The sequence below is a fragment of the Vicugna pacos genome, chromosome 5 (genome assembly GCF_048564905.1).
Source record: "Vicugna pacos chromosome 5, VicPac4, whole genome shotgun sequence".
NCBI lineage: Eukaryota > Metazoa > Chordata > Mammalia > Artiodactyla > Camelidae > Vicugna > Vicugna pacos.
The window spans coordinates 2,062,391-2,076,146 of NC_132991.1; the positions used below are offsets into that span (position 1 = coordinate 2,062,391).

Below are 13,756 nucleotides of genomic sequence, written 5' to 3' on the forward strand. Positions count from 1 at the left end.
ACAGCACAGAGGGAAACACACAACAGCCCCTGTGCTCCTCAGCTGTCCATGCTATGGAAGAGCACTGGGTTGGATATTAAGTTCCGCTGCGGAGAGGGTGGGGGTGTGCACTTGATAGCTGGAGAGATGGCTCAGGGGCACAACCTACGGGGGCCCCCAGCCCTCCTCTGCTCTCAATCCTGGAGCCCTCTCCCATCTCTGCTCCACCCCAGGGATTTCAAGGACGTGGAAGCTGCCTTACATGCCATGAAGAACGTGGCCCAGCTCATCAATGAGCGGAAACGGAGACTGGAGAACATCGACAAGATCGCTCAGTGGCAGAGCTCTATAGAGGACTGGGAGGTGAGGGCCTGACACCCCGGAGAATACCATGGAAACAAGAGCTGGTCCTCCGCCCCGCCAGCCTGGCCCAGCACCGAGCCCCAGGCCTTGAGCGCTGCTCCCAGAGTGCTGCTTCCCAGTGAGGAGCACAGGGCAGATGTGAGATGCCACCATGCTCCTCCCAGCTTGCAGCCAGCCAGCCTCCGAGGACAGGCTGCGCTCCCAAAAGGTCAGGCTTGCCACAGCATGACCCGAAATGGACTGCCAGCAGTCGGAGCCTCCTGGTTCCATTCTCCTGGCTTGCACAGGCCCCTTGTGTGGGCCAGTCTCACCTCCTAAGGCACCACGGAGGCCTGAATGATGGTGACATTACTGTCCTGTTCTACCTCCACCACCAGCCATAACAATCTGTGAAAATACAGATTTTTGGGCCCCACCCTGGAAATACAGTTAGAATCCCTGGGAGTGGGGCTGAATGCTGCGGTTTTTGTTTTGGGTGTTTTGGTTTTGTTTTCCTGGTGACTGGTTCTGAGGCCCCGCCCTGACGAAGGACCCACACAAAGTCACTCTTCCCGGACTGAACAGCTGCCAACAACTGTGGTTTGCATTCTCCTGGAGGAACTGGAAGGGGCAGGGGTTCATCTGAAAGTCTGAAGTCTGAGGATGGGCCCTCAGGTACTAGGGACACTTAGCTGGAGGAAGACCGCCTTAGCCCCTAAAAGACCCGCCTCAGAGGTGACCTTCAGCTGGGTCTAATGATTCTCTTGAGCAGCGCGGTCCAATCAAAGTACCATACGGGCCACACTGGGAACTGTATATGTGCTAGTAGCCATCTTAAAATTGAAAAAAAGAAACAGGTGAAATGAACCTTAATGATGTTTTATTTAACTCATATCCAAAATACCATTTCAACGTGTAATCACCATAAAACATCATTGGTGAAATATTTTTTTTTTAGTTTTTTTTTTTTGCGGGGGGGTAATTAGGTTTATTATTTTTTTAAATTTTTACAGAGGTACTGGGGCTTGAACATAGGACCTCGTGCATGCTAAGTATGCAATCTTCCACTGAGCTATACCCTCCCCCAAAATATTCACATTCTTTATTTCATACTAAGTCTTCAGAATCGGTGTATATTCTACTGAGATGACACCTCTATAGCGATTAGCCACATTGCAAGTGCTCACACCACTCGCTACCGTGGGGCCTTGTTTAGCAGACATCCAGCTTCTGGGTCAGACCACCTTTTTAATTTTTTTTTTAGGTTTTTTTTGGGGGGGGTAATTAAGTTATTTATTTATTTATTTATTTATTTATTTATTTATTTATTTAATTTATTTTTAGAGGAGGTACTGGGTATTGAACCTAGGACCTTGCGCATGCTAAGCATGTGCTCTACCACTTGAGCTGTACCCTCTCCCCCAAGACCACCCTTCTTCTCCCCTCCATTTCCTTGGGCTTCAGGAGCAACCTCTTCCTGCTGCTCGCTGCAGACCCTGGCCTGGTGGGGGCCATGGGCAGGCAGGGCCAGTGCAGACCCCACCCACCCACCCGCCCAGCAATGGAGGTGGGCCGCAGAGCCCTGCAGAGGGTGCACTCCGCTCACTGCTCCCCTTGGGCCCCCAGGGGGAAGATCTCCTGGTCAGGAGCTCAGAACTCATCCACTCCGGGGAGCTGACTCGTGTCACCCAGCCTCAAGCCAGGAGCCAGCAGAGGATGTTTTTTCTCTTTGACCACCAGCTCATCTACTGTAAGAAGGTACCAGTGTTGCTCCTCCCTGCTGGACGGGCCTGTTCAGAGCAGGAATGTAGGGGGTGAAGCCGAGGGCTGGAAGCAGCTGTCCAGAGAACAGGAGCCGCCCACACGCGACTCCTCTCTCCCGGGGCCCTTCCCTGCTCAGGCCCCTCGGCCGGGGTGGGGCCAGGGCTCTCTACAGGGTGAGCCTGGTAGCCCAGGGCCCAGGGGTTGGTCCTCCCAGTCTGACCAGGGCCCTGTGCTGTTAAGAACACCCTCTTTCCTGACACCCGTCTCCCTGCAGACCTCAGCTTCGTCTCCTCAACCCCGGGGCCCCTGCTCCCGCAGAACCTCCTCTTGGTGGCTAGCTTCCACTTCTTCCAAACTTGGTCCAAGCGCCCCTGGCTGGGCAGCCCTCCCAAGTAGACCGGTGCCCCTCTCTGCCCTGCGCCCTGGGCCCTGGCCTCTTGCCTGTTTCCACAAGAGTGTAGGTGTTGAAAGACTCCTAGGCCAGACAGTTAATCAAGGGGGCGAGGTGGGGCCAGCCGGCGGGGCGGGCAGCTCACGGCATTTCTGGCAGGACCTCCTCCGCCGGGACGTGCTGTACTATAAGGGCCGGGTGGACATGGACGGCCTGGAGGTGGTGGACCTGGAGGACGGGAAGGACAAGGAGCTCCATGTGAGCATCAGGAACGCCTTCCGGCTGCGCTGCAGCCCCACAGGGGAGAGCCACCTGCTGTGCGCCAAGAAGCCCGAGCAGAAGCAGCGCTGGCTCAGGGCCTTCGCCAGGGAGCGGGAGCAGGTGCGGCTGGACCAGGAGACAGGTGCGAGCCCGCTCAGCCTTGCTCTGCTGCCAGGCGCGCCCGGCCTTCCACAAGGCTCTGAGACACCTCTTGATTTCAGCCCCAGGCCTGGGCCTGCTGGCCTGGGGTTGGGGGGTGATTTCCACCACACACGCTCCAAAGGGTGGGGGCCTCTGCTCGGTGGGTGGGAGTGGAGGGGCGCACTGGCCTCTAGAAGCCTTCCCTACCCCCAGCCCTGCCTCCCCCTTCTGTCCTTGGGCCCCTGGCCGTCATACTGGGCAGTGCCCAGGTCGGTTCTTGATCTGCGAGCCTCCGCCCACTACACTGGGGAGAAAGGACAGTGGTCATGTCAGTGAGTGGTCGGGGGAGAGATGGGGGAGAAGGTGGGAGGGCCCCCAAGCAGGGCAGCAGAGCACCCCTCAGAGCATCTCCTCCGCCTGGGAGGCCTAGGGAGCTGGTGGGTCAGGAAGCGGAGTCCCTAAGGCATGAGGGGATCCTGAACACGGTGGGCGGTGCAGGCACCCAGGACTGCCCCGGTGCCAGGACGGGAGGTACGAGGGCCTGGGATGAAGGAGGTGGAAGGGTAGCTGCATTCTCACAGGGGAGCAGGGGTCTCATTTGCGGCCCCCTCCCAGGCTTCTCCATCACCCAGCTGCAGAGGAAGCAGGCCATGCTGAACGCTAGCAAGCAGCAGGCCCTCGGGAAGCCCAAAGGTAAGAGGGGATGGTCCCACCTCCCCCCGTAGCAGCCTTCCACGTTCAAACCCTTCTCTGACCCCCAAAGAATCCTGAGTCCTCAGAGGGGCCCAAGGCCCTTTGCACATGTTTGTTCCCAAAGGGAAGCCTCGTAGGTGCTGGGCTCCCACGTCAGTCCCTGAGCAGTCGCTTGGTACCAGTGCTCACTGCCCCAGGGGGACTGCTTCCTGGCAGGCGTCCTCACCACCTCCTGCCCAGGAGCCAACAGCCCATTCCTACAGAGACATTTAAGGGGTGCCCGTGCGCAGCTCCAGGCACCCAGCCAGCTCCTCTGCGGCCCCGGCCCACGGGGAAGCAAAGGTGGGCGTGTGAGGCACCCATAAGGGGGCGGCCTCCTGGCTCCCCAGGCACCCCCTCACCCTGCTCTCTCCCCCTGCCCAGCCCTCGGCCGGCCCTACTACCTGACGCGCCAGAAGCACCCGGCCCTGCCCACCAGCCTGCCCCAGCAACAGGTCTTGGTGCTGGCAGAGCCCAAGCGGAAGCCCTCCACCTTCTGGCACAGCATCAGCCGGCTGGCGCCCTTCCGCAAGTGAGCCCGCGCCCCCAACGGCACCGTCTGGACCTGCCCGGCCGGCGGGCCTCCAGCTCTTCTCGAGGCCCATCGCACCCGGCCCTCCCTCCTCTGCGCATTATGCGAACTGGAAGTTAGCGGGGCTGAGCGTGGGAGGCGCTCAGTGCCCCTATTCGGGGTTTCTCCCCCCACTACTGGGGCACTGAAGACCCGGCTGGAGAGGCAGGCCCCCAGCACGCGAACCTCCCAGCGCCCCCCCAGGCCTGTGGGGGCGTCTCGGGGGCCACAGCCCAGACCACCCACCAGGCCAGCGCGAGAATGGCCGCTTTGGACAGCGAACCATCCCTCCTGCTCCTGTTTCCTCTGGGCAGGAGACCGTCTCTGCCTTCAGCCACCTGCAAAGCCAGGCAGTGTGCCCTCCAACTCTCCGCGCAGGCCCCCAGCTAGTGGCCAGGCAGCCTGCGTCCCTGGCGGGTGGGAACCAGAAATTCTGTGCACAACATCGTCTGGCCCAGAATCCGCCGGGTTTTGCCTCCCAGTCCCTCTCTAGACGCCCCTGGCTGCTGGACACCCTCTCTTCACTTGTGATGTGTTTGTTTATAGTGGAAAGAAAACAAAACCGTAGTCAGCTAAATCCTGTCAGGGTTTGTGACCAGTCTACCTGTTGCTGTGGGATGATTCCAGAACCTGGTTCCAGTGTTTTTTTTTTTTTTTTGTTTGGACTCTTGTTTTCCTAATGATGGAGAAAAAGAATTAGTGACACAGAAAGATTGCCTTACCCTACGTGAGCGTGAGAAGCCATAAGGACTGAGTTCTGTGGCCCAGCATCCAGGACTGACCCATCCGGAGGCTGGTGGGCCTGTGGGTGGAGGGAAGCCCACATCCCACCGTGGAGGGGCACCTGGAGAGCGGCCGGGGCCTGGCTGGGGGTGCGGAGCGCAGAGCTGCCCCACGGCCCAAGGGAATGAGCAGCATGTACAGTCACTCTTGCACTATACCTTCTCCAAGCCAGAAACCACATTTAATTTCATAAAGAAACTTGTGAAAAATAACCTGGCTGCCAGCCCTTGTTTTCTGTTGGTGTCTGCATTTTCTCCTCCCCAAGCCTGTTACCTGTTTCTGCCCAGGGCCTTTCCTTATCCTGGAGAATTGAGCTTGGGGGAGGGAGGCCCAGTGCTTGAGAGGTGGTGGGGCAGTGGGGCTGGGAGCTATCTCCACCCACCTTCCCTAGCTGCTCCGTGAGTCTGCTTAGGTAAGGCAGCAAATGTGAGGTGGGGGGAAAGGCAGTCTGCCTCCTCTGGGTCTCTCTGGGTCAAAGGGGGACGAATGCATCCTCTTCCCAGGAGGCCTCGAGCCAGAGGAACAGAAGAGGAGGAGGAAGGGTAGCTCCCCTCCCCTTCCTACCCAGGGAAACAGTGACTGCAACTTGCTGCCTTCACCCCCCTGCACGTGGCCACGGTCACTGGGTGTGAGCGTGAAACCTCTGGATTTCCTGAACTTGGGAGGAGCTGCACCACCTCCCATCCAGGAGACAGAACCTACGGGGAAAAACCATGAAAACCACAACATGCAACACAAGTCAATCTTTATTGAAAACTGCAGTATTAATACATAACAATTCTTGTTACATAAACGTGCTTTTTTAAGAATTTTAAATCTGAGCTCTTCTACTCATCAGATTGCATAAAAAATTAAAATAGTATGAATTTACACATAATGGAACTGGCTCAGGATGGATGTTCCATTTCTTTGTATCGATTGACACTTTAAATTCAATGCAGAGGTGAGGGGTGCCTTTAACACTGGAAGACGGTGCTGACTTAAGCTTAAGAAAAGTACCAAGAGAATGGTTTAAAAAAACAGTATCTAAAAATCATTAAAAACAAAATAAAAGGAACTGTTTCCTAGTCAGTAACAAGAACCCAGGTGGCTCCCTGGGGCCTCTCCTGAGTGACAGTCACAGCAACCCCGCCATCAGATCCAGCCCAGGTATCCAACTGCCTGGCCGTCCGCACGAGGCCCCCAGGAGACTCCGACAGGACCCGGGAGGCCAAGATGAGTCCTGGGCGCACAGCATGTCCTGAGGCTCACTGCAGGTTCCCTGCAGAGATGCCTGCCTCTCTTCCGTCTCAGGTCCCAAGTGACTCAACATTAGTCCTGGGGACTCAAACCAGTTTACCCCAGAGGTTTTCTGTTCTTCAGATGAATAGGGTGCGGAAAGTGACAAGTCCTCTGAAACACGTAGGATCAACTCTGCAACGTCCTACCTGAACAGATCAGACCCTCCTCTGCAGCGTGTCACCTGCAGGCTACTTTCAGAAGGCTCAGGCTGATAACAAACAGCTCAGGAGGGCAACACCGCCATCTGAGATGTGCTCGAGCCGCGCAGGATGCCGGCCCCCTAGGACAACCCTGCGTCTTTAGAGACCTCCCCCACCTTCGGAAGCACCAAGAGAAGAGCCAGAAGCTGCCCCCCACGTAGCCATGCACCCTTAACCCTGCCCTTGCACCCATGGGGGCATCAGACGGGCACCCAGGCTGGCAAGGCCCAGGGTGTCCGGCTGCTGCTGCCAGATGGGGAGAAGGTGGCCCAATGGTCAGAATAATGCTGCTTCCAAACGTGCCCAGGGACGGGGTAAGAAGTCTGGGTCTCCTTTTGAAAGCGGGCCTGTGTCTGCCCTCAGGCAGGCGGACTCCAGACAGGAGCACACCCCAGGCGCCCGCAGACTGCGTCTCCCCCGCTACTGCCAGGCCACCGCCAGCGCAGCCGGGGAGGGCAGGTGTGCGCTGACCGGGGCCCAGCCCCACTCAGGCCCGCCCCAGCTCCTGTAAGTGCTACATCTGCACGGCATGGAGGGACAGAGTCACGTGACACAACCGCAGGCCTAATAACCCCACTGAGAACGTGCCGAAAAGACTGAACACGGGACACGGGTTCCGAAAGCACCTCTGTGCCCGTGACCAGGAAGGGTCACCCCTCAGAGGCAGCCGCTGATGGGACCATCACTCACTGCCCAACGTCCAGTCACCCGTCCCAGGGCCAAGCAGGATTTGCATCAGCAGGGAAACACACCTCCTAACCTGGGGGAGAGGCTGTGCGACAAACGGTATCTGTGTTCATAGGAATTAGTTCCTTTACTTGCCTGTCTCAGCTTCTAAACTAAGTGTTAATTCAGCTGAAGGACTCTCAAATTAGGAATGTCACATACAGAAAATGCAGGATTTCTCCGCGTGTTCTACTGCTGTGCTTGGGATATCAAATTATGCAACTGTGACAGAAGTTCTACTCCTTAACTGATTTTACTGCAACTAAATGCGGCTACAATTACAACCTATGAGTTTTGTTACTATTCATTATGTCCAGATCCTTACCTGCCAGCCAAGATCTACCTTTCATATTTGCTAGCTGATGCCCTGACAGTTTCCAATTGAAAATATTTCTGCACAGATGTGTTCCACGATGCAAAAATATTTGATGAAGTCTCCCAACTCAACTTCACACAAGGGAAATGAGATTTTTTTAGAAATCATAGGGGGAAAGTGTTTATAAAGCTGATGTAAACGGGGAAAAAAATGCAACCCACTCTTCTCCTTCTCTTGAAAACATCATTTAAATTCAGTGCTCGTGAAAACACTCACCCTGTGTGTGCCAAGTCTCAGGCAAGCCTGAAGAAACAGTCTGCATAACTATCTTCTTCCCAAACTCAAATGACTCCAGCCCTACAGGTAGTCATGAGAGAGAGAGGGAGAGGGAGAGTGTGTGCGTGTGTGTGTGTTTCCATTCTGTTGTTTGGGGCTTTTTAAAAGCACATACTAAGATGGCACTTTCTCCTAATTTGTTACACTAACCTGGGGAAACTGACTTCCCTGTTACTAGAACAGTTCGGCCCCCGGAACCATTAGGACATATCCATGTTACAAACCATCCGCTATACAGGTGGAATCACCAGCAAAAAGTTGAGGAAGTGGACATAAAACGGTGCGCTTGGGGGAGATGGCTGCTACACAAACACACACAGACACACACACACACACACAGACATACACACAAAGTGGGTTAAGTGCTCTTGAAGCAATTTAAAGTTCTTATCATTAAACACACTACGTTACACACATTAGGAATAAAGACTCTTCTGTTTACAATGATCCATGCAAAAATATTCCTAAACTTCTTACAAAATAAAAATGTGAAAAAGAAAACTATGCAGAGTACTTACTATAAAAGATAAGGTTACCAGAGGCCCGGGGCCAGGGGTGCCACCCAGCACCTGGGGCTGGCCACCACACCAGTGCCAGGGCCACAGGTAATTAAGGTCCCTCCTACCCGAGGCCCGCAGCCCTTGACACAACGACAGGGCAGAGCAGGGGCGCCCTGCCGCTCTGACTCCACCTGAGGACACAAATGGACAGACAGACAGACAGACACACAGGCACACACGCGCGCGCACACACCCCCCCCCCCCATCGAGTCAAGCTGGGCACATTTAAGCCGTAAAGTCCTCCTGGTTTCTTATGTACAATATTTAGATTTTAAACACAAAATCCTTTCTGTGACAGATCCTGGCAGGCCTTCTGATTCTGCTGGCCCTCTGCTCTGGGCGGGGTGCCCTCAGCTGCAGGAGGAGAGGGCAGAAGGCTCACGGCTGCGCGCCCCCCCCCCCCCACCTCCAGGAGCCTCCTCCAGGTGGTCTCAGAGCACAAGTCCCATCAGGTGGATGGGCCTAACCACAGCCAACTGCCTCTCTACAAGAAACCATCCACCTCAAATAAAGGTTTGTTCCCTTTTAATATTTCTTAAATATACACCTTTCTTCACAACACGCAGCTGAAATCTCTGCCCTCTCTGTGGGAGGGAGCGCAGCGCTGCCTCCTCCGTCTGTTCTCAGGTGACGCAGACACTTCTCGGGGGAGAAAAAGGGAATGATTCTCTAGGCTAGATAAAGGGGAGGCCAGTAAGTATGTCCTCCAAGTGTGGCTGTTTCTCTCTCACACATCTTCCACCCTAGGAAAATAATTTAGCTCAACACAGGACTTTTCCAATAAAGATACAGGGAAAAAACATCATCTCTATCTGTAAGAGATTCGAACTGAAAATTTAGATAGCAGAGGAAATTGCTTTACGGACACCTAAACCAACTCTGGCCCGGCCCCCCTACTCATCTTTCAAGGTAACCCCTAAGAATGTCCACATTACACGGACCCCACAAGCCTAAACAGCAAGAAAGGGGCGCCCATGACCTTGGCCACACCCCACACAGTGGTGGCCGCTACACTCTCTCCCAATGCGGTCAGTGTGCCAGGACCGATGGCTGGAAACTCGAAGGCCATGATTCCACCTGGCAACCCACGTCAACCCCAAAAGGCTGAAGAATCATCGAAGAGATTTCAGATGCTCTAGGAAGAAATTCACTTCAATACTTTAAGACTTTGCACACATTACCACAGTGCATGAGTGATATGGGCTGTAAGATACTTGTCCATCCCTTTAGATTTTGCATATGATGTTCTGCATCAGTCACTGCAGGTAGGTTGAGCAAGCTTTGTTTTTGTGTTTGTTGTTTTGAACATGCATTCCACTAGATATGATTCAGAACAGATTAATACTCCCTTTACATTACAGTTAGCTAAAAAGTTGCCTGGCAGCCCACAAAACAGGATTTGCTCTAAGACCAACCCAGAGTCAGGTGGAGACTGAGGGCGCTGGGGCGGGCTGGGCCGGCCGCAGTAGTGTTTAGCTAAGTGTCGAGAGCATTAAGAAGAGAGTCCTGGTTGGAGGCGCGAGGCCTGCAGCACCAGCTGTGGAACCTCCGGGACGGGGCTGCGCAGCTCCATCCTCGAACCTGGGTGGGGAGAGACACAGACACGGTCACACAGCGTGCCTCCGGCACCACTGCTCTGAAAAAGGGCAGGACTGGGCCCCACAGAGACGTCCAGTTACAAGTGGAATCCTATTTCCTGCGGGAGGCGGGTGGGAGATCAGAGCACAGCCCAGGCGTGCAGCAAAGCGTATGGGGTACTCGGCATGCACTCAACAGTTTCCGTCTCTCTCCTACTCGGCAGGGTCCCAGTAAGGGCACAAACGTAACCACCACATTGCCTCTGGATCAACAGTCAGGCAGCATCTTTCTTGTCAGTCAAGAGCTGGCCCTGGGCTTCCCCGGTCACTTACATTTGCAGGGCAATCACCACTGAGGGGGCACGTAGCTGTAGGTGGGCGTCCCTGGGGCCCGATACGTGGGCACAGTGACAGGGTGGGGGGCCACAGGAGTGGGGGAGTGGGCGGTCAGCAGGGTACCTGGAAGAAAGAGCAGCATCTCAGGGGAGGGCAGTGCCGGCCACACACCGCTGGCTCTCTGGTCCGGCTACCTTGGACCAGAGCGCTCCGGCCTGGCCCCCCCGGCGAGAAGGGAGGCGCACATGGGAGGAGTCGGGAATTTGGGCCACACACAAGGCAGAGGTTTACACGCCCAGCCAGCCCTGCTCATAACATGCCTGCAAAAGCCCCCTCATACACACACACTCGATTATTTCTGCAGTTGCGGTGATTAAAAAAACATATTATTCAAGCTTAAAAACGAAGGAAATTTGTCACGTGCTAGAACATGGATGAACCTGGAGGGTGTTATGCTGAGAAGTGAAGTAAGTTCGACACAAAAAGACAAACACTGCATGATTCCACTTCTGTGAGGCCCCTGGAGGAGTTGAAGTGACAGCCACAGAAAGGGGAACGAGGGCTGCCAGGGTCTGGGGCTGGGGAAAGGGGAGCTGTGTAATGGGCACAGAGCTTCAGTTCTGCAAGATGAGAGAGCTGTGGAGGTCTGCTTCATGACCGTGTGCTGACACCACTGAACGGTGTACCTGGAGATGGTCAGGGTGGTCGTAAACACGTGGGAGGGGGAGGGAGGGAGACCCCGAATCCTGAACCCCGTGGTGTCTGAGGACATGAAGATGAGTGTCGTTCCTGTGACTGCAGAAGGCTCGTGGCTTCCTGCGTCCATGTGCAGGCAGGCAGCGCCTCACGCCAGGCAGCCTCACCCGGCACCCCTGCACTCCCCGGCCCAGCCCTGGGTCTCAGATCTGCAGTCTCTGTGCCAGGCTCTCCTTTGCCTTCATCGGTGAGTATGAGAAAACCAAATAAAATAGGGGCTCTGAGCAGAAACACACACAGTATCCTGAGACACCTCTCTCTCTGACACATCTTCCTTACACTGAAGTAAAGTCTAGAAAAACAAAGAGAAAGCAGTACTTTTTTTTTCTTTTTAAATCACAGCCATGGGCAACCACGTGCATGCTGTGTACCTGGTGCCCCTGCTGCAGACAATTCACAAGCCCACAGGAGGGAACCTGGCCACTAGACATTCAATCAAGGCCCCTGGCGCTTCGTGGTTCAAGGGAGATAGGTCTTTCCCAGCAGGGGCCTCAGAGCGCCGAGGCTGGTTTTCCCAACCTGGGGAAGTCCTAGGAAATCAAGTCCATGAAGGAGTCCCACAGGCAGCTCGTCTCTGTGAACACAGGACCAGCCTGCCCAGATTCACCAAAACACCGCGACGCGGGCAGCTTGGCCTGCACTGGTAGCCCAACTGAAGGCAAGGATGGAGAGGGCCGCCCCCAGTCACAAAGGACCCTCTTCCGCACAAGCTGTACATGCTCACTTTGGGGATTTGGTGATTCCTTGTCCCTCCTGCCAGATGCTCACCACAGTGGCCCCATCAAACCCAGAGAGGAAAATCAAATAAAACAGACACATCATGGTCTGCAGGGCAGGTACTAAGCTCCCCCTCCAGTCTCCTCTCAACCAAAAGAAGGGAAGGAGGGGATGGAAAGAAAAAGAGAACATGCCATTTCTTCCCAGAAGACTCAGCTGTCCTTCCACCGGCCTCCAGCCATGAGAAGGCAAAGCCAAGGCTCGGAGGACGGCAGAGCTCTCCCAGCCAGCTCTCCTGCCATCACAGAGCAGCGCCCAGCGCAAAGGACTCACCTGCTGACATGGCCATAGTGGTCCCCGCCACCATGCCCATGGTGACCCCGTTGCCTCTGGGCGGAGGGATGGGCGCAGGGTACACGGTCGCCGGCATGCCGTTGGGCTGCACCACCGTGGTGTGGTGGATGACGTGAGGGGGTGCCGCGTACAGGGGCTGCGTGTAGTACGCGCCTTGCTGCGGGGAAGAAGAAAGACAAGTGCCACCCAGGGCCCACGCCCGGAGCCCCGCTGCCACCGACTCCCCGCGCGCAGCGCCTGGGCCTACCTGTGCGTACGGGCTCTGCTGGGGGTAGGCACTTCGCACAGGGTACACGGCCGTCTGGTAGGGGTTGGGGGAGGAGGAGTAGGGCGGCACTGCCCCGCTGGTGGGGGAACAGGACACTTTGTAAGGTGTGCCAGGAGTGTAACCTGAAACAGAGAAGCCCAGCGGCCTTGACTCAAACCCACACTCAGCCGGACACAGGGGAGGACCCAAGTGTGCAGCGGGGAGCGAGGCAGTGTTCCAGCCCTGAGCGCGGTCAAGGTCGGACACTGCTGGGCCCTGTGCTCCACTAAGATCAGACTGCAGTTCTTACACTTCGTGTGCAAGTGGGGGCATGGGGAGGGGGTTCAGGAGGAGGGGAAAACCAAAGGAGAAAGTCTACTGAGAGTAAACTCACATAGGAATAGGAAAGAAGTACCTGTCCTGCTGGGATATACATTAGGACACCCTTCCAGTGGGGCACAATGTGGCATTAGCCCCATTCCAGTTCTAGAAATTTGTTTTAAAGAAATAAGCATGGCATGTGAAAAGATGCTCAAACCGCCAGTCGTCAGGGAAATGCAAACCAAAACCACGAGGCATCACCCCCGACCTGTCAGAACGGCTGTCATCGAAAAGAACACAAATAACAGGCGCTGGGGAGGCTGTGGAGGCAAGGGAAGCCTCTTACGCTGCTGGTGAGAATCTGAACTGGTGCAACCACTGTGGAAAACAGTATGGAGGTTCCTCAAAAAAGTAAAAATAGAACCACTATATGACCCAGCAATTCCACTCCTGGGTATTTATAAGAACAAAAATGCTAATTCAAAAAGCTTCATGCGCCCTAATGTTCACAGCAGCATTATTTATAATAGCCAAGATGTAGAAGCAACTGAGGTGCCCATCAACACATGAGTGGATAAAGATGTGGTATATACAATGTAAAATTACTCAGCCTTAACAAAGAAAATTTCGCCATTTGCAGCAACATGGATGGACTTGAAAGGTATTATGCTAAATGAAATAAGTCAGAAAGAGAAAGACAAATAGTGTAGGATGTCACTTACATGTGGGATCTGAAAAATACAACAAACTAGTGATTATAAGAAAAAAGAAGCAGACTCACAGATACAGAAAACAAACAAGTGGGTACCAGTGCGGAGGGAAAGGTTGGAGGGACAATATAGGGTGCGGGATTAAAAGACACAAACTATTATGTATAAAATAAGCTACAAGGGTGTACTGTACAACACAGGGAATATAACCAATATTTTACAGTAACTATAAATGGAGTGTAACCTTTGAAACTTGTGAATGACTATTGTACATCTGTAACTTACATAATACTGTACATCAACTATACTTCAAGAAAAAAGAGTAAGAGAAATAAGCATGGATTTGAACAAAGGC

At 54.5% G+C, this 13,756-nt stretch overlaps 2 protein-coding genes across 7 annotated transcripts in view; one reads left to right on the plus strand and one right to left on the minus strand.

Moving 5' to 3' along the window:
• The window catches only part of ARHGEF4 (Rho guanine nucleotide exchange factor 4), a 200,017-nt gene extending 194,841 nt beyond the window's left edge, over nucleotides 1-5,176 (plus strand). For both annotated transcript variants that reach the window (XM_072960762.1, XM_072960763.1), the window contains 5 exons: nucleotides 213-342; nucleotides 1,948-2,079; nucleotides 2,636-2,879; nucleotides 3,494-3,571; nucleotides 3,995-5,176. In XM_072960762.1, the coding sequence (XP_072816863.1) occupies nucleotides 213-342; nucleotides 1,948-2,079; nucleotides 2,636-2,879; nucleotides 3,494-3,571; nucleotides 3,995-4,146 (736 nt within the window). In that variant the 3' untranslated portion in view covers nucleotides 4,147-5,176. The remainder of the gene's footprint in view (nucleotides 1-212; nucleotides 343-1,947; nucleotides 2,080-2,635; nucleotides 2,880-3,493; nucleotides 3,572-3,994) is intronic.
• Nucleotides 5,177-8,891: 3,715 nt separating this feature from the next.
• FAM168B (family with sequence similarity 168 member B) overlaps nucleotides 8,892-13,756 on the minus strand; it is a 37,929-nt gene continuing 33,064 nt past the window's right edge. For 3 of the 5 annotated variants that reach the window (XM_072960767.1, XM_072960765.1, XM_072960768.1), the window contains 4 exons: nucleotides 12,371-12,513; nucleotides 12,103-12,280; nucleotides 10,294-10,419; nucleotides 8,892-9,964 (listed from right to left, as the gene is read on the minus strand). In XM_072960767.1, the coding sequence (XP_072816868.1) occupies nucleotides 10,307-10,419; nucleotides 12,103-12,280; nucleotides 12,371-12,513 (434 nt within the window). In that variant the 3' untranslated portion in view covers nucleotides 8,892-9,964; nucleotides 10,294-10,306. Of the gene's footprint in view, nucleotides 9,965-10,293; nucleotides 10,420-12,102; nucleotides 12,514-13,756 lie in introns of all 5 variants that reach the window. The other 2 variants (XM_072960764.1, XM_072960766.1) reach the window with 1 other exon arrangement.